At 29.7% G+C, this 20,738-nt stretch overlaps 2 protein-coding genes across 6 annotated transcripts in view; one reads left to right on the top strand and one right to left on the bottom strand.

Moving 5' to 3' along the window:
• The window catches only part of LOC141535275 (uncharacterized), an 81,223-nt gene extending 63,724 nt beyond the window's left edge, over positions 1-17,499 (bottom strand). For 2 of the 4 annotated variants that reach the window (XR_012480571.1, XM_074255134.1), the window contains exons 1-2: positions 16,707-17,499; positions 16,413-16,568 (exon numbers count right to left, since the gene is read on the bottom strand). The gene's annotated coding sequence lies outside the window, so the exon portion shown is untranslated. Of the gene's footprint in view, positions 1-13,921; positions 16,569-16,706 lie in introns of those variants that run through there. The other 2 variants (XR_012480570.1, XR_012480569.1) reach the window with 2 other exon arrangements.
• The window catches only part of Rhogap100f (Rho GTPase activating protein at 100F), a 116,807-nt gene extending 96,137 nt beyond the window's left edge, over positions 1-20,670 (top strand). Inside the window, exons 17-18 of one of the 2 annotated variants that reach the window (XM_074255129.1) lie at positions 258-625; positions 17,863-20,670. In XM_074255129.1, coding sequence (XP_074111230.1) covers positions 258-599 — 342 coding nt within the window. In that variant the 3' untranslated portion in view covers positions 600-625; positions 17,863-20,670. Of the gene's footprint in view, positions 1-257; positions 626-17,862 lie in introns of those variants that run through there. The other variant, XM_074255130.1, reaches the window with a different exon arrangement.
• The last annotated feature ends 68 nt before the right edge of the window (positions 20,671-20,738 follow it).

Genomic DNA, 20,738 nt, shown 5'->3' with positions numbered 1-20,738 from the left:
AAATGACGTCACATAACAGCCATATGTTCACGGGGATATTTAAAAATATTTATGACTTAGAAAATGGATACAGAATGATTTAAATGACTTATAAAAAATTAAAAAGGTATCATATCGATGATAAATAGATATGTATTACGCATTAATACTTAAAGTAACTACTCGAAATTTTTTTGATGATTTCAATGTTAAATAGACACAAAATTTGATTCGTGTATAAATTTTATGCTTAAATTTTTTTTAATAATTTTGTGCAGGTGGTAGTATCGTCTCCCGGTTCACCTAGCAGTGAGGAGTCAGCTTCACCTGAACCAAATAATAAGAACTCTCAAAACAAATTTAATTCAATAATGAGTGCAACAAAACTTTCATCAGGAACATTTAATGAAACTACGCCTTCAACTACAACAACAACAACAACATCAACAACAACGACAACAACAACAATCAATACGATGCGACTTGAACAAAGCACGCCTACAAGTAGTGCGAATACTGAAGAAGGCAATACACTTAATTCAAATGAACATCCACGAAGAATCGAACATGATGCTGAGGCTAGTCATGATGATCACATTTTAAAAAACAATAAATCTTGAATTCAATAAGCACCATGAAACTAAAGGTGAGGGTGAGAATGATAAAGAATAAGTCGATACAAATAAACCTAACTTATAAAATAATGCCAAATATCTTTTCATCTTTGTTCGATTACTACACAGTCTGACCAATACATCAATTGAAGCCAATGTTTCGGTAAACATATTGTTAGTTATATTTACTATATTAACAATAATATTAATTGTAGTGAAATTAATATTCCGTAATAATAAAGTAATGTCCAATTGACACGGACATTTTATTAATCGCGTTTGTATTAACATTTTTTTCTATTATAATATTTACAATGGATTGTGTATCTTTTTACCTCTTTATAATAATAGATGCTTCGGAGAATATCGAATTTAATAATTTGTAACTAAATCTTTTATATTATTATATTGAAAAAGAAGAAAATAACAACTTTAATGAAAGACCGATGTTAATATAACAATTTGTTCGGTTTATTCAAAGTTTTTTAAACGTTAAAGGTCCAATGAAGTCTGATTTATTTATTGTTAGGCACTTAAGGTCTTTCTTGAATGTCATGATCATTTAAAACGAGTTCTAAAGTTGAAAATTACTGAATAACTTAGTTTCATTTCATATCGGTCACTTTAGTAATATGCTATCTAAGTTATGTCAGTGAAAATGAAAAATGCATACATAGTTGAGAACGATCGTTTCTTCATATTTTAGCTAAGAAATACCATCCATACTTGGATACTGCTATAGCTTTAAGGGCAACTAGCAGGAATAGGTGTATATGTAACTGCACTGAGACTAAGAATCTAGACCGGGTTAAAACTGTCTTAAATATAAACATTTATCATCATGTACAAATACTGATAACGCTTTAAGCTAGCTGAAGTAGTAATTGAATATTGGTCGTATTTCGTAGGCCAATTGCAAAACGATGATTCATCCAACTATTTATGAATTTGTCATTCCATTCACATTACTTCAATGGGATATTTCTCCTGTGACCGATATGGCATAAAATTAAGTTACCATCTTTTATTCATGGTCGTTAAGCAAATTACATTAAAAACTAATATTTTCCAATTTAAAATTAATAAATTACCATTGATCATATCACTACAATATCAATCGTCCAAAATTTTTTGATTATGTATACAAAGTATCATCTCGTTATTGGATAATTTAGAACGTACAATGAAATTGAAATGTTAACTTCCTCAAAAAATTAGAATATTATTATTGTTAATTATGTCGATGAAATAGGAATTATTTAAAAAACGAATTAACAAATAAATTATTTCTTTAAATTAATCAATTTTATTAAAGTATGGGGATAGCGTTTTTATGCCTATGTATATGAAAATACAGTAAATAATTTTTTCTTATTGTATAAAATGTAAAATTTTGGTCTTGAATACTGAACATTCTAGTGTTGATCCGATTTTCAACACAAAAATATTATTTGATACTTGAGTAACAATCTTTTAATGTGAAACAACACAAAAGCTATATAACGCATCACATAGAGCTGTTCTAGTTTATCGTTCCACACAGATTGTGTTGAATTAACACTAATTTCATACAAAAAAGTCATCAACATAAATTTTTGTGTCGAATTTGACGAACAATTTATCACTGTGAAGGTGCTGCCTTTCTCTTTATTCTTTTTTTTTAAATTATTCATCAAATTCCTTATTGAATGGCTTCTTCAATAGAAGACTTGTGTTAAATAAATCATAAATGGAAAAAGTTATTGTTAATTACTCCTACTTGGAATTGACGATTCAAGCTTATTCCAACCAATCCAAACATAAATTCAAAGCTTATTCTTGAAGTTTTTCATTCACGATATTTCCTAAACGTATCGACCGATATAGACGTTCTTAGCAATATTCGACGCCGTCTTTTATGTAAGTGATAAAATTTATGTTAGAAATCAATCGGTATGTTTATCATATACACAGTTTATCATATACACAGTCTCAAACATCATCCCAAAAATAGTCAAAATAGCTTTCTAGGACGTCAGTATCTCGAGATCCGATAAGAATTTCAAAGAGAATATAAAAGGTCATGCGGCAATCGCAAAAAATATGCATTTTACTGTGCTGCTAACAACTTTTAGAATTGGGCACTACATCCAGTAAAATTGATATCTACTGATAACGAATGGTCTAAGACATACGAAAAGTTTTTCACGCAATGAGATTATGTAACCAATAATACATTTGGTTTTTGGACGTTTCAGTGATCTAATGCTGCTGTATTTTAGAATAATAACCATTGTGAGCAAGAAGAGTGTCATTTGAATATGGCTTAAAGAGGCATTAAATGTAAGATATTATGATGACTCAATCAAAGTTATCGAACGTTCCAATTACACAGTTGTTCACTCAGAAGTTATTTTCATCATAGAAACTTTTATTTTCGTTACAAAATTATTATTATTTTCTCAATCTCATATGCGTAAGCTTACAATTAGTAAAATAATAGCTATGATATTCAATCGTATTCAATCGTATTCTCAATAATGAGTGGGTCAAAAAGTCGATGATTTTTTTTTAAACTTCTGACATTGAAAAATTGGTTCTCAGGCACCTCTAGAAAATGCTCATCAAATTTGAGCTCTTAATATTGATAGGAAGATTTTCCTCATCACAGTTTTACATTTTTCGTTAGTCTCTTATAAAAAAGATCATATCTTACAATTAATCAATTTTTTAATCGAATCTTTACACACCTTTTTGTAGAAAATTCAATGATCTACAAAAAAGATTGGATGTGCGTAAGCGATTACATTTACCATTTCAACGATATCCGAGATCAAAGTTCAAAGAATTTATTAAAAAAAAAATCTGGAAACTCGATTGACCCCAAAGGCCATCCCTGCAACTTCCCGCTAATTTCATATCTAAGCACATAAAATTGTACTTTTATGACATTTTTGAGCTCTTCGAGCTCAAAAGTCTGATAAAAGATTGATAAAACACTATTTTTTGAATCATCAAACTGCAATAACTTTCGAATGAATGAACCGATTTTCAAGCGGTTGGCGGCATTCAACGCAGTTTTTTAAGTCTCATCTCAAACCTTTGAATTTGAATTGATCAAACTAGGAATTTCGAAGTAAGTTCAAAAAACGATTTTTTGGTTTTCTTTTGTTCACGATATCTCTCGACCGAATCAACTGATTTTGACCGGATTAGCGGCAATTGACGTAGTTTTTCCATGTTACGAGCTAATTGGTTTTTAAAGATGATTGCAGTTTGAAAATTCAAAAAATAATATTTTATCAATCTTCTATCAGACTTTTGAGCTCAAAAGCATAAAACAGCTATCCCTTTAAGATCGGAGAGCTCAAAATAACACACAAGTTATATTTTTGAGCTCGAAGAGCTCAAAAACGTCATGAAAGTGCAATTTTAAGCGCTTAGATGTGGAATCAGGGGGATGTTGCAGGGATGGCCTTTAGGGTCAACCGTTTTCCAGATTTTTTTTGATAACTTCTTTGAACTTTGATCTCTGATATCTTTGAAATGGTTAATGTAATCGCTTACGCATATCTGATCTTTTTTGTAGATCATTGAATTTTCTACAAAAAGGTGTGTAAAGATTCGATTAAAAAATTGATTAATTTTAAGATATGATCTTTTTTATAAGATACTAACGAAAGATGTAAAACTGTGATGAGGATAATCTTCCTATCAATATTAAGATCTCAAATTTGGTGAGCATTTTTTAGAGGTGCCTGAGAACCAATTTTTTAATGTCAGAAGTTAAAAAAAAATCATCGGTTTTTTTCACTCACCCTAATATATATGACTACGTATACAAGAACACCAGATGTTAATACCACTTTTTTTTCTTTATTATTAAATCGAATTCTAGCAGACCATAAAATCATATCAAAGATCACTTGTAAGCATATCAGATCTGATGTGGCCATATATAACTCTATCGGGTCTCTGCTCAAAAAGTTTTCTTCTTCAAATTCATTAAAACAATAAGCTACAAAAGGCAACTTTGCCGGTATCAAATCATATCAAGTCACGTCAGGTCATATTAATTTATGTCGAGTCATATCAAAAAATCATCAAGTGAGCTTATTTGCCTATATCAGGCCAGATCTGAACATATTAATTTTCGGTTAGCAAAAAAAATTTTTGTTTAATTATCCGAATTTGAGAAAAGAAAATTACATTAGGAAAGAAAATTTTTCGAAAAAATAAAAATTAAAAAAAATAATTTTTTTTATTATTTGCATAAGAAATCATTCAAAATTCTATTTTTGACAGAAATTAAGAAAGGGTTTATTAATTGTAATTTCTTAAATCTTTAAATACGCATTTTATAATTTTTGAACGAATCAAAACTATTTTTTTTAAAAGACAAAAAAAAAATTCCCTCCGAGGAGTGAAAACTATTAATAATGTAATTACAGTAAACATACTCGGTAGTTTGGCATTCCGTTTACAACTGATTTGAATGGAACTTGGTGCCAGATTCTACCGAGTCTGTGGATTCGAATGAAGTGATTCTGTTATTGTCCAATAGGCTGTTGGGACTGTAATAAATAAATAAATAAATCCGTTTTAGAGTGAATTTTATTCCCGGAGGAAGTAAATTAATAAAAAATCATCCATTCTCAAATCACTCCGCATTCACCCCGAAAATTTTTTACAGTGTGATTATTGAATTTTTTTCCCTCATATGAAAGAGTAAAGAGCAATATTTTAACTTCCGCTAAATGATGTTTGTCGCCTTGGACAAGAGCTTATCTATTCCTGGTTTTAGTTGTCAAATAATTAGAAGTGACTTTTTATAGTGCAACAACGCGTTTATTAAATGCATTTTAAAGAGATTTAAAGAAACCTAGAAGATAGAATAACATTTATATTCTGGATTTCTTCAGAGCAATGAGAAAAATGATCATTTTTTTGTCTTATTTTCTTCATTACTTGGCAAGAAATCTACTAATTCCTACCCATGCTCATTTGCATTGGTCTAAAATTGTCTTGTTACGATTAGTTAAAAGAAAAAATTTGAATGAATAAATAAAGCGTGTACTCTTTAATTTTCATGAAGTTTTGAATTATAGAGTTATTTCAAGCAAAAAAAGCATTACTACAAAAACGCAAATGAATGTATACGCAGGGTCTTAAGTAACTGATGCTTGTCATAACTAGCCTATTACTATTGAGTTTAGAATGTATTTGTTTTCAGCTATATTTGATTAAAAACATCAATTTCAAAGAATTCAAAAGAGATCTCTCAATGCAAACTGTATATCTATGTACAGTATATCCATAGATTTACGGTTACACAGAGTAAATTCATTTTAATATTGTTTAGATTTTTTTCAATCACTACATGCTCTTATTATTTGAGATTATTCTATATGTACGCTAGTGACACATGTTAACATAGGCTTTTAAGTGTTGAGTGTTCTTGAGAGTAAAATTATTATTCTTGGGTATTACTCTTTCCATTCTAACTATTTCAAAACCTTATTCACCGATAAACAATCAGATCCGCATTGAAAAGATAGTCTTGACAATGTTTCAAAATACCCACCACTTCATTGGATTTTCATTATTGTTTATAAAAAAAATGTGGTAGAAGATAGAATGATTGATGGTATGGAGATTATTGTGACAAGTATAGAGAGCATGCAAGTATACGAAGAGCAAGTGTAGGGAGATTCCACTACATTCAATGATAATTCATTTGCCGAAAACTATCGACCCGCGAATCTTCATTTTTTTAATTTATTGTTGCCAATATAGTCTATGTATATTAGGAGATAATGTATTTTTTATTAACGAAAGCATCAAGTAAAAAACAATCACATGAAATAAGTACATAAAGTGGCATAGAATTAAAATTCATTTGCTAGAAGTTGTAATAAAATACCTGGGAGTTGAAAATTGTGTATGGATTCAATTACATATCAAAAATGTATGATTCCAATCATTTCCAGTTATATTGATAAAGACTGAACATTAATTCATGGGTTATTCTATTGAGCCGCACATATGCTCAGTAATATGGATTTTCGTCTTTACTACCTTCACTTAATGAAATCTCCGATGAGGAGAATGAACCATCGCTAGGTCCTAGGCAAGAAAAAATGTTACTCTCAAGCTTCTGCGCTATAAATGATTAGAATGAGAACAGATAATATGTGTAACTGTGCCATTTGTCTGCCTAGATCTCAGTGCAATATATTTTAGTAAACCTTCTGCAACTTTATTGTAAAGTACCGGTAAAATTATTGCTTATGCTAATTACGTGTTTTACAAAACTTCATCGTTTCTAGAATTATCGCCTCAATCCTTTTTTGTTATTGATAACAGAGTGATGCGATACCATTTTCTTTCTTTTTTTTTTTATTAATATAATACTGTAAAAATAATAAGTAGTTGAGCATTAGGCCTACTTTAATGGGACCAAAAGCTCGAATTTTAAATTTCACACCCTTGCGAAAAAAAATATATATACTTTAGGAATGTAGTAATAGGGATGTATTCTAGAATATAAATTTTTTTCGTGAAAACCGATGATTATCAATTTCATATAATTCTATTTTTTTATCTAGTAATAACTCTTAAAAATATAATTTGAACCACAAAAAGTACAATATTTTATAGATTTTAAAGTACTAACTTATTTTTTTGTTAAAATTGTTTTATTAAAGGTAACAATTATAATAATAATATTAATAATATAAAATAATTATAACAAGTATATTTTTGCTGGTTTACGACAATGTCAATTATGTTTGAATAATTTTTTTATCACAATTGAGTCTACTTAATCCATTGCTTAAGAAATCTACCCTTTCTTAGCTAGAACTACTGAGAGGGAATGTCAAGCAACTTACAATATTCTCGTAATTATGAATTAACATCTTTGAGTCTAAGCCCGTGATCATGTATGATTAGCGATAAAGTGCAGATCATGTAAATAAACGCAGTGTTACCGTGTAAATAGACTAGCAGTGTTACCGTGAGTAACTTTCTACCGACTTTGAACTCTCTCGACGAAAATTCACGATGTCGTAATTGGAAAATCTATCTCTATCGAATTTCTATAAATTCTCAAATTCTCATTATCTACTCCTACCGCGTATGTTGTGATAAAGAGTTGGATTTCAAAAACAAGCAGAAAATGGTTAACATTTGAACTAGATCTTAAAAGGTTTTATCTTCTGGAAACGATAGTGAGTATAAAATTGTAAAATTATATTTTACTTGAAAAATGCCTCGAGCAAATCATGATCGAACGACACGTTCAAAAGTCAAAACCATTTCAAAATCTCAAGAAAGTTTTCTTTGAGATAACATTAATGTTCTTCAACCAATTAACTTGAGACCCAATAAATAATTATTGTGTTTGAAAACTGCTTCGAATTCTGCCCAGAAAATGAAAATCGAATGACGTGTTTATAAAGTAATGTCGTTTAAAAAAATGTTGCTGTTTAGAAAAAATGTTGATCTGAAACAATTCTCAATAAAAAAATTTTTGATCGTTCCAAACTCAAAAGTAGGTAGAAGTGATGACCTGCAGAATCAAGCTCTTTTCATATTTTTTTATTAGTACTTTGAGCTTGAATAGTTTATGCAATTTATACTGAAGTTTTATTCGTTTCATGTCAATAGAATCGTACATAAATATAATAATATAACATCTATGTTTTCATTCTATAACTCAAAGGAGTAAGAATTTATGAAAACGAGGTATGATTAATGTATTGTACAATAAATAAAATTTTTTGGCGCTCACAGAACCACATAAAACGCTGAAAATAATAACTTGAGCTTATTGAGAGCAGATAAATGTAGTTATAAAAAATTAGTGCTAAACAGATCAATTTTCTTGCTTAAAGCGGTGATGAATATTAAAAGCTGAATCGAGATCGAATCACTTATCCAAATGACATTGTTTTCAAAAACTCAAAGTTTTTGTAAAATAATTTCTTGATTTATGGGCTTGGAAATCTTTAAAAAAGCGTATAAGTTTATGTATTCATGATCTAAAAGGTAGATATCTTCTCAATGATGATATATATCCGAGCGTTTTGAGCAATAGAGTAATGGTTCTAGAGCAATAGAGGAAGGTTCTAGAAATGGCCTACAAAATTCACAAAGTTTCGTATTTTTTATTATGAATTATCAAAATACTCATTCGGACAAGAAAAATGTTGTTTACTATTATGAGAATAAAGTATTCCCAATCAAATCCTCATTAATCGTTTTATATAACTTTAAATTGTTTTTAACTTCCCACTAAGAAAATTGAAAATTTTCAAAATTCGGGAAGTGATTGGTTTTACCGTGTTTTTCGAAAATCGAATTCGTATCAGATCTCGACCTTCTGAGGTCCGAGGAAGCTTCCATGGATGTTTTCGCAATGATGTCCGTATGGCTGTGTGTGTGTGTGTCCGTGCCTGTGCCTGTGTCTGTGTGTGTGTATCTGTGCCTGTGTCTGTGTGTGTATCTCTGTGTGTGTGTGTGTGTGGGGGGGTGTGTAGTGGGTGTGTGTGAAATTTAGAGTTTGAATACAATTTGGACCAATTCGAATCGGTAGATTTTGAGAAATCTCAAAAACAACTACAAAAAATTTGTTTTTCAAATGTGCTTTTTTCGGAATAACTTTTAAATAGCTTTACTGATCGATTCTTAAAACTAACTAGCTTTTACTATCAAAAAACCACGTCAATTGCCGTCAGCTCGGTCAAAATCGGTTGATTCGTTCGTGAGTTATCTTTGTCAAAAGAAAACCGAAAAAAATGTTTTTTCCGAAATAATTTCGAAATTTCTTGTTCGATCAAGTTAAACTTAAAGATTCTTGAATAATATACGTATTTTATTTCAATGGATACCACCAAACGGAAGTTGTACAGCGGTGTTGCATCAGTGGTTCGGCGGTTGATCGAAGTCTGTTACTTTTTCGTAAAGAATAATAATTTTATTTTTTCTCGGGAATTTGATAATTTGTAATCTGTCACAGGTATGGTGCGGTCAATAAAAATATCTTTACTTGTCATGGCGGTGGTGCGGCGATGGTGCGGTGAATAGATAAATTCTTTACTTGTCACGGCGGTGGTGTGGCTCTTGTTAAATAATCAAAATTGTCTCGGTTGTAGTGCAGCGCTGGTGCGATACTTGAAAAGCCGTGCAGCGGTGTCTCGGCGGTGCTGCGGCGGAATTCTGTTTTTACTCGGGTAATAAATACATTTTAAGCTCGAAGAGATCAAAGTATAAAAAACTATGCTTTGAGCTTGAAAAGCTCAAGACTAATCAATAAACACATTTTATCTCTTACCGAAGATTCCTACCAAATGTGGAGTCGATAGGAGCTATAGTTTGAAAAGGGGAATTTTTCATTGCTAACGTCCCCGCCACCCCCCTTGTAGGTGGAATTTCGTAAAATCCGTTCTTAGCTGACCTCTACTCGGCGAAAGGAATATTCCTGCCAAATTTCGAGTATCTAGGTCTTATAGTTCCAGAGATATCGTGATGAGTGACTATATCTATAGAAAGTCTTCTATACAGAAATAGATTATTATGATGATTATTATTATTACTTTTTTTTTTTTTTTTATTATCTATATACATATAAGCGAAATACCACTGACTCATCACCAGATCTCCGAAACTATTGGACCGATTCATTTAAAATTTGGCGTAGGTACTCCTTTTTCACTGTAGACGAGAGATAAGAACGGATTTTGCGCAATTCCTAGCCAAAATGGATTTTTCGATAACCATCACGTATGCTACCGCCTCCCCTCCTTCTCATTTTTCCCCTCCCCAACCGTGCCTTCTTTCCTATTCCCCATCTCTCTCTCTTTTTTTTGGGGGGGATAAAATATCATTTCGATTCTCCACTCTAAGAAATCATCAGTGGCACCTATCAATTATAGAACTCAACCCCAGCCTACCCTCCCCCACAACCGTTGCCATGGTTATTGTTACCATGGTTACTGTTACCATGGTTACTGTTATCATGGTTACCGTTACTATAGTTACCGTTACTATGGTTACCATTAACATGGTAACCGTTGCTATAATAACTGTCAAAATGAATAAATTGTAATAACAAATTCAGTTGTTAATTAAATTCAGAGGAATTATTAGAATAAAAGTCGAAAGTTATTAAATACTAATATTCTATAAATCATCTACAGTATATCTATCTATCTATCTATATACATATAAGCGAGGTACCACTGACTTATCACCAGATCTCCGAAACTATTAGACCAATTCATTAAAAATTTGGCATAGGTACTCCTTTTTCCCCGTAGACGAGAGATAAGAAGGGATTTTGCGCAATTCCTAGCCAAAAGGAATTTTTCGATAACCATAACGTATGCTACCCCCTCCCCTCCTTCTCATTCTTTCCCTCCCGTGCTTTCTTCCCGCTTCCCTATCTCTCTCTCTCTTTGGGGGGGGTAATCATTTTGATTCTTTAATTTAAGAAACCATCAGTGACACCTATCAATTAGAGAACTCAACCTCACCTTACCCTCCCCCACAACCACCCACGCAATTCAACCGTTGCCATGGTGACCGTTGCTATGGTTACCGTTGCTGTGGTTACTGTTGCCATGGTTACCGTTACCATAGTTACTGTTACTATAGTTTAAAAAAGTAACATTATTAAAAAAATTAGAAAAACGGTTGGCCCTAAAGGCCATCCCTGCAACTTCCCGCTAATTTTATATTTAAGCACTCAAAATTGTACTTACTCCGAGCTCAAAAATCTGGTAAAAGTTTACTATAATACTATTTCTTAAATTTAAAAACCGTAAGAGTCTCTGAGTTTTAATCGGTCGATAAAGATTAACATTAATAGTGTGCCCAGCGAAGCGGGCGGGTGGCTGCTAGTTATCATTAAAATAAAATCTACTTCCATTTCGGCCACCGAATAGCACTTTTTTCTATCATTAGTGTCGTTTTTTTTACAAACGTTGAATGACGCGAAAGGAAAATTTTTAGAAAGATCTTTATCTTGTTACGCCAAAGAAGAATAACTTTTTACATGCGTACATAAGTACACACACACTTTATTTTTTATTTTAATTTTGATGTAGAGCTAACGTAAGTTTAGACTGCTTGACTCTTAATTTAAACCTGACTCGCTAATTATAGAAAAAGTGAAAATCGCATTTGTCCTGAGACAAATGTTTAATGTTGTATGTATATATGTATGTATTTATTGCATATAATGATTAATTAAATCTTTGTTACAAAAGAGAGTGCGTGTAAATTATAAATTAATTAATATGAAGTGAGATGATGCAATAATTAAATTGGAAAAATTAGCATTCAGGAGAAAATAATTTGAGTTTAGAACAAGAGTTACCAAGTGCGGCGTTAGTACTAAATGGAAGGAGATTTATCTTACTTGATCTTTTGAGATTTGTCGGATTTTAAGGGCTGCATAAGTGTAGTTGTAAATTGCTCTGACTTGACCTGGTTTTCTTGGTGTAGCGACGACCGTGATGGAAATACCTTCGTTTGCATCAAGGGGTGTTAAGCTCCTTCTTATTGTATTGTAACTTGAGCAAGAGCAAATTTCATCAAGATCGGTTGAAAACTTTTCAAGATATCTTGATGACAAGGCATATACATATATATATATATTTTTTTTAACCAATGGTATTTTTAGAACCTACTCGACTAATTATGATATATGATAGCAAAATCAGGTGAAAATTTGACCGTGAAGACTAATGCAATAGTTAGATTTCTAAAGAAATCTACCTAAAAAGTAAAGTTTCCATTAAATCATGGCGTTCTGAGACCTAAAAAAAGCTATTTTGACTTTTTTTATTGGGGCATACACTTAACTGAATGTATACGCCGTTTTCTGACTGGCTTGACAATCGTGAGTGTGCAAAATCTTTTACTTTCCTTTCTCGGTGAATAATGTACGATTTCTTTAACAACTAAGAAATAAATCAAATGATTGAGATCTAGTTTGTCGTATTTAATAATTTTTTGTGGGACTTGAATTCTGATAGATTATTCATCTGATACATTCAAGTATTTTTTGAAATGGTTGTAAAAAAAAATTGCTTGCAGTTGCTGTCGTGATGACAAGCTACGTCCTATCTCATATTTAGACGGGTAAGATACTTACTGTATTCTGTAAAAGTACTGAGGTAATCGATTATTTTTAACCATAAAAAAATCTAAAAAGTTATTCATCCGTGTTTTTTCTATAATTGATCAATATTCATGAATTATCGTGTGTGAATATCAGGCCTAACTGTTTTCTTCAGAGATTTTTTTCAGTATCAAACGAGTAATTTCTTTTCTGTCAGTCATATTATCTTTTGTCCATGAAAATGTGTGCTGAATGACGCAAAATCAGATCTACATCAAAGGACATGCTTGAAAAATATTTTACTTTTAAATCTTTCAAGATATTAATTCCGTTCAAGTTTATTAAGTTTCTTGAAATTTTAGCATATCTTGTACTAAAAATTGAAAGTATTAATATTTTCTATAGAAAAAATCTTTAAGGTCTTGTAATCTGATCTCAGGACTGAATAGCTTTGGGTAAACTTAAACATGAACTAGAGACCAATTTATCCAATTCGTTTCAGACATTCAAGTTCAAAGGGCTCACAAAAAAATTTACTTACTACTTTTTAGTTCGGAGAGCACAAATTAGTGTTAAAATCCATAATTTTGGACTAAAAGATTTCATAATTTATTAATAAGCAATTTTTAAAAAATTATGAGTTTAAATACAGCTGAAAATGTTTAAAATTACTTACATAATTAGCCATTCTATGTTATTGTTTATTAAAATGTTTTTTTTCTTTTTTTTATTATCACGAATAATACAAATTTTTAAGCCCATTGAGTAAAATGTCATAACTCTTAGTAAAAATAAATTTTAAAGATCCTTTAAGATAATCTTTAGATTCTCAATTTTTTGAATTCTTTCAAATATTCAAGGAAAATTTACATGTTTAAAAAAAATTCTTGAGAATTTTATTAAGATATTAATCTACTTGGAATTTATCTAAGACCTACAAAAAAATTAGTTACATCAAAATTCCCTTTTTTTAAGTAAATCGGTAAGAATTTTTCTTAAATGAATATATTTCCTGAAGTATCTATACTTTACTATGATTTATCCGTTCTTTCATACTAGTACCCTATTAAATAAATTCATAAAGTTACAGTCTAGATTTCTATTTAGTTTTTTGTAGGAATGAATACAGTATAAAAATCTTACTAAGTTGATACACTGCGCAACATGCATAAGGTACCGGATGGTAATAAAACCTAACTGAGGGAGATTTAAAAAAAAATCGAAAATATATATTAATGCAATATTGCATTTAATTATCGAAATGTATCATTGATCTTTATTTCAATACATTAGCCATAAAATATAATGAAGTAATGGTAATTTTCATTATGAACAAACACAAAATTGAACTTTTTCAAAAACCTTCCAAATGGACCTTATTTGACTACGGTAGAGCAATAAAGCCTACGGGTTAAATATACTGTAAATAGTTATACGATACTTAATAAAATTGGTATTAGAGATCAATTATCACTTAAATTTAGCAACAATACTTTTTATGATGGGGATAAAAATTAGAACAATAATTTTTAATTATTAAATATAAAAAAGTCTAACCATTTACTAAAACCGTTTTTAGGCATTCTTCTGCGCTACTTTAGCATATGACGGATGATGAAATATAGAAGACAGAAAACGTGGTGTCGGGACTCTACAAGCTTATTACGATATTTCTATGTAGACGCTTCTAATAGAGTAGTCTTTAGCGGAAACGGTTATTTTAAATATTGAAACGGAAGTTAGTTGGTTGTAACTATTCCACTCGTTCTCTTTGGTCACTCCTTAATTTATTTAGGGCGCTACTGAATTTTTAGACATAGTATCCAGAAACTGGACCAGAGCATGGAGTAAATTCTGCAGGGTCGCGAGAGATTGCTAGGAAAGAAACAAAAATCATCAAAGAAATTCATCTTATAAGAAATTTCATTTAACCAACCCCATTATAATAACAATCCCCTTACAATTAATTAATGCTAAATCCTATTCCCGTTTATAAGCCGGTTTCCTACCATAGTGACTATTCCCGACAGTACCCTCATATTTTTATCATAGTTTCTTATTCCCGACGATACCCTCTTATGGAGCGACCATACCGTGGTTTCTAACTATAATTATTTTCCTCCATTTTCCATTTTTCACATTTTTTTCCATAGTTTTCCCACAGTTTTCCATATTTTTCACACGCACCCACAATATAATAATTATCATTCAAACACACTAATTAATATTTTCATACTTTATTAATTATTTTTCTATGATTTTTATTTAATTTTATTTTACAAATTAAATCTGATTAACTTATTTTCCTTTATTTAATTCTTCATTTATTCCTTATCCAAATTCCTAACGAAATTAATTTCCTTATTAAAATTCTTAACTAATTTACTGCCGTGTTCTTAATTAATAATACAACAATAAATATTTAATACCAAGAGGTCTTCGTATCTTGTATTAATAGATTAAAATTTGATGACAGAGGTCTTAATAATCTGCCGACAAAATATTCGTTACGTCCTAGTATTCTACAAATTTATTTTACTTTGTCGATTTTATTTCGCCACATTTTATAATATGATCTTACTTAATTATTTTAATTAAAGTTGATTTAGTTTCATTATATTAATTGTTCTATTCAAATTTCATTTTGCCGAATTTTCATAAATTTGTTTTACTCTAATTGTTTTAATTTTGTCCAATTTAGTTTGTCAGAGTTTACTAATTAATTTATTTAATTTTAATCTCCGAATGAAGAATTTGTCAATTGATTTTATTTATTTAACTTAGACTAAATTTTTTTATTTGTCTCTGAATAACTGAGTTTATTTTATTTCGACTAAATTACTTTCTTTTACTTTCTTTGTGTTGTACGAAACTTCGAATTTATTTTATTTTAATTTTGGAGATTATATTTTATTTCACAACGCCTTGAGATTTTAGTCTCGACCTTGTATGTCCTTTACTCAGCATTTTAGCTCGAGACAAGATGGCTGACCCTCTCCCAAACTTTTGTCGAATTTTCTTCAAGTGAAATTTACAAGTGATTTATTTTCTACTTTTATCTAAATGATGTTTAACAATTACTCTAACGATTATTTTATGATTCTAATTTTAATTTTGTTTTATTTTACACAATCAAAATTTGTTCCAAATTATTTATGTTGATTTTAACCAATTTTTACTTCTAATGATTTTACTAAAATATTTTACTGAAATTACTTCAATGATCTTAATTGACACAAAATTAACTGATTTTACTTAAACTCAATTACCAGAGATCAAATTTTCACGTGACACCAAAATCATGAATTAACAAACTGAAATAATTCCTAGTAAAATTAATCCAAATTCTTCCTACGTGTTTAATGAATAACCCGAAATAATTCCTGGTATTATTAATTAATAATTTTAATTATTTTATTTCTGACTTGTTCTTAAATTTATTCTTAATTTTAACCTGACTTTTAATCGGACTTCATTCTAATTAGTTTACCAAATTTTGTACTTAAACATTTTGTTAATTATTCTTAATATTCAGTTAAATTAATTCTTAAACTTGGTTAAATTAATTACTTTTTGGTTAAACTACGAGTACTTAAATTTTGTTAAAGCTAGCGATTGTGACCGAACGCGAAATGGCGATGACCTTCAGCCGACATAAGGCCTGGCTGATGCCGCTTCACCGAGAAATTATTTAGAAATGTTAATTGTACCTGGAGTTTCCTTCAAATTTTTGATCGAAATCCCTCGACGCTGCGACTCCTGGATTTTCGTCTCCTTATATAATTTCTCCTCGATGAGATGTTCACTTGGCGGCAAAGTTCTGGGTCACTACGTCGCGTCACGTTCTCCTCAGATAATAATTTTTCCTAGAACAGCAAATTGGCATTAGAATATATTGTGAATTAAACAAACTTAAGCGAGCTGACTTATAGGCCTAGCACGCATTAAATTTATCAAGTTTTATCGCCTCGTTCCAGTAAAGCGAGCGAATAAAAAATAATTACCTGCTTAGAACTTTTTGCGATGTGTTTCATTCAATCGTTCGATCACAATAATTTTCACCAAAATTTGTTGGTGCGTTTCTTCCTTCCTCTGCTCTCCCCACTCCCACTACATCAACACCTCCACCTTGGGGACTCACTTACTAGTCGCAAATTATGTCCATGAGGACTTAAAATCACAGCGCTCTGTGATCCGTCGATAATTAAGCGATTGCGGGTGAAAAGGCTTTTAACGGGTAACGATCACTCTGTTACAATATCATTTCTGTCACTGGAGCCTTATTACCTGACAGACCTTATTACCCTCGGGTACCTTATATACATTTGTACGTATTTACTTCAACGACGTTTTTTCACTTAGAATAACTATTTTTTTAAGTTAATTAGAGAAAAGTGCGTAGTTACATTAAGGTTACATCAAGTTTTCAAGTAAGAATTTTTTTTTTAATTCTCAATTGTTTTCTATATAACATCATTTTCGTAAAAAATTTTAGCTTATCGATTTTATTCTATTTTTAGAAATATTTTATCTTAATTTTTTGGGTTTGTCTATAGTTTAAATTTTTTGTGTTCATATGATAAGAAAATGTCAAAGGATTACAATAAAACGATCACTGCGCTTTAGATAATCTTGTAACCTACATCAATGAGTACGAAAATGAATTAAACTTTGAAACTCATATAGTAGAAATAAGTAAATGAAATCTTGCTATTAGCACCTTTTATAAAAGTATGTATTGACACTTATATATACTATATAAATACAGTGTTAATTGAAGTATTTTTAATGGTTAAACATTTCCCCAAGACCAAATTTTTTAGCTTTTTAAATCTATTATCTTTTTATTGATCTTTTAATAAAAAAGTTGAAAGAATGGTTATTTTTTTTTAATAGAAAGGTAGCTGAAAGTTTTTAAACAAGCTATTTTTTTAAATTCCAGACTCTTACTCAGTATGATAACAAACAATAAAATTGACTTATCTACCATAGTTCTATAATTATAATTGAAGGTAATTCACTAGACGAAATAATTTAATAGTAGGAATTTTATTTTCATCATTTTTCAACATAGTATTAATTACATATATACTTCCACTAACTTATAATCATAAACTTATGGTATAAATCTAAACTCGATTCTGAACTCTAAATTTTCAGCATATCAAGCCGAACGCACATTTTATCACTGCCTTGGATTAAATAGAAATTAACATAATGGATTTGAAGATAATAATGTCTAAATACAAATATACTATCGTTTACTGAGAATGTAAGTTTAATAATACCAGTATTAATTTATGTAATTGGTCTTAACTAATGAATTAATTTGTTGCACATTATCTGTTATATGAACTAAGCTTGATGTCAGTATATACCTATAAGTAAGCTCGAGAATTGATAGAACTATATTATAACAACTAATATAGATACGATTAATGTAAAAATAAAAAATCAAAGCCGATAATATCTATAACGATGACAAATGTATTTATCAGTATTTATATCATAGTTGTAAATTTATTTCAACTATTTATAATTCTACTTTATTAAGAAATAATAGCTTTAAATCATAAATGTATAAAGAATGAGTGTTGCATGAACAAATGAGTTAAATATTTATGTAGTTCGTATTTTCAACTCAAAATTTAACACGATATGAAAACAGTAAACAGCAATCATACGAGGTGATGAAATAAAAAATTAATTTAAAATATCTATCCATCACCGACCGCTCTGTTTAGAAATGTACTTATGTAAGAATAAAAAAATTTTTTTCTATGTCTGTATTGAAAATTTAAATTCCCGCTTTGTTTGTGGAAAGGGTTGGTGCTTTTGTTCTGTGAATAAACAATTGTCACTACTTGATAGGTAATTTAACCTTACTGCAAAACAAAAGCAAAAATTTTTAATTTGAATTGCAGACACGGTGAAAAACAATATAATACCAAAGAGGAAAATAGGATTTCCAAATACCCGTATTAGTTCATTTCATTTCTGAGTTGAATGGTGATTTTCTACATAGTTTTAAATCTCCTACATTCCTTTTTTCAGCGTGTTATATACTAATGTATAATAATAAAAAAGATACGAATGTTTTCAGATGAAAATGATTATAATGCTCTTTTTATTAGAGAATGATAAATATATAAATGTAGGGTAGTAAAAAATTTTGAGGAATACATAGTAATATTGTTGTTTTGTTGATCATATTTAATAGATTTTATTAAACTGTTCCACGTCTCGTATAAGGTCAGCGAAACTTTTGTCTGATTAAAGGAATTTGTCTGATGAAAGTTTTATCAAGCAATGTGTTCATATTTTTAAACATTACCGGTATAATATTGATTTTAACGTATCTAAGATGCATACGCTAATAAGAAATACTGAAAAAAAATCTTTTTCTATATTTATTTCTTATAGTAGTAGATTAACTTTTAAAAGATAAACTATGTTTTAAATATTGCATCATATTGTATATACTAATGAATGAATTAGGCTCATTTTCTTTTATAAAAGCATTGAGTTATTATACAACTATATTTTTTATATGAATCATTACAGTTAAATTTACTTGAATTTATGATTTGTTGAGTAATTTGATTGAAAAGTCTAGATGTTTGACTTCCACTGTAACACAATTTAGGTATTTCATATTAAATTTTTCAGAAAAAACTTTAATTATGAATTAAGGATGTACGAGCACTGAGATAATTTTAAGGCTTATTTTTTTTCAATATCCAGCTTAAATACGCGGAAAGAAATTTTCTTCAAAAATTACCGTTACAATTACAGTAATCGTGGGACATTCGGCAATTCCTGATCTAATAACAATTCTTTCAATACTTATTCACAAATACAACGTAAAAAATACAGAAAAGTACTATTAATTTTTGCTGTAGTATACCGGTAACAAATAACAATCGTAAAAAATTAATTAGATTAAAAGTTATTTTTACTCATTTAATCTTCAAAATTACAGTAAAATCAAAAGATATTACTGAAACTACTATAGAATTTACCGGAGTCTCCGGTAAAATAGTATATTACACCCCTAGGGAAGTAAAGTAAGAAATATCTCAGAGCTCATGCAATTGTTGACCGAGGCGAAGCCGAGGTCAACAAACATGTGATCTGAGACATTTCTTAATTTACTTCCCTAGGGGTGTAATATACTATTAAGTAACGGTACTATATACCGACTTTGAGGTGGCGCTGCAACCACTCTAGACTTCTCAGCTGTCTACAAAACTTCACATGTCAGTGATCAATTGACACTGAATCACAGTTAATTCTAACAAACTTTCATACTATTTTTATTGCAATAAAATTTTATGCAATCAGTTAATTATTAATTCTAAAGACGTACTTAAATGACATTCGCAATTATTCATTAATATTTGCTATAATTCTATGTATATAGATTGTAAAGTGAAATAACCTAAAAAATACATGAAATTAACAAAATTAATTAAACATTTAATGTTGTTAAATTAAAATCCACTTTTTTGCAACATAAATCCTATAAAATTTATAACAATAATATTCCATTGATAACGATATGTCCAATAATAATTATATTCTATGTGTGCAGCAAGCTGCATTAAAAATTAACAAAATTCATTTTACCGGAGACTTCGGTAAATTTTACTCAGACAACTGTAAAAAGTATGCCTGTTACTAGTAAATGGTGGAGCAGCGCCTTAGCGTCCCACGATTACAATACAGTCCGGTAATTTTTCTCGTTAATTTAAGAATAAATTTTAAAGAAAATTTCCTTCCGTGTACGTATAAACGAATTCTGAAAGTTAAAAATGCGGTAAACAAAGTATTCAATTAGATTATCAACTTTGGGAATCTTTAACATTGGTATTATGAGGTAAACTCTAAAAATTGACACATTCGCACATTTTTTGCTTAGAAATTATTGTAAGATAATAAAAAAAAAAAAAAAAAAAAAAAAAAAAATACAGAGTAAAAGTAAATTTACTAACGACTATGTTAATCTGAATCAATACCTGTCGGTTAAAATGAAT

Source organism: Cotesia typhae, unplaced genomic scaffold, assembly GCF_013202065.1.
Source record: "Cotesia typhae breed Kobodo isofemale line unplaced genomic scaffold, CoteBio_Ctyphae scaffold_13, whole genome shotgun sequence".
Classification (NCBI taxonomy): domain Eukaryota; kingdom Metazoa; phylum Arthropoda; class Insecta; order Hymenoptera; family Braconidae; genus Cotesia; species Cotesia typhae.
The sequence above is the reverse complement of the archived record's forward strand: the minus strand, read 5'-3'. Positions and strand labels throughout refer to the sequence as shown.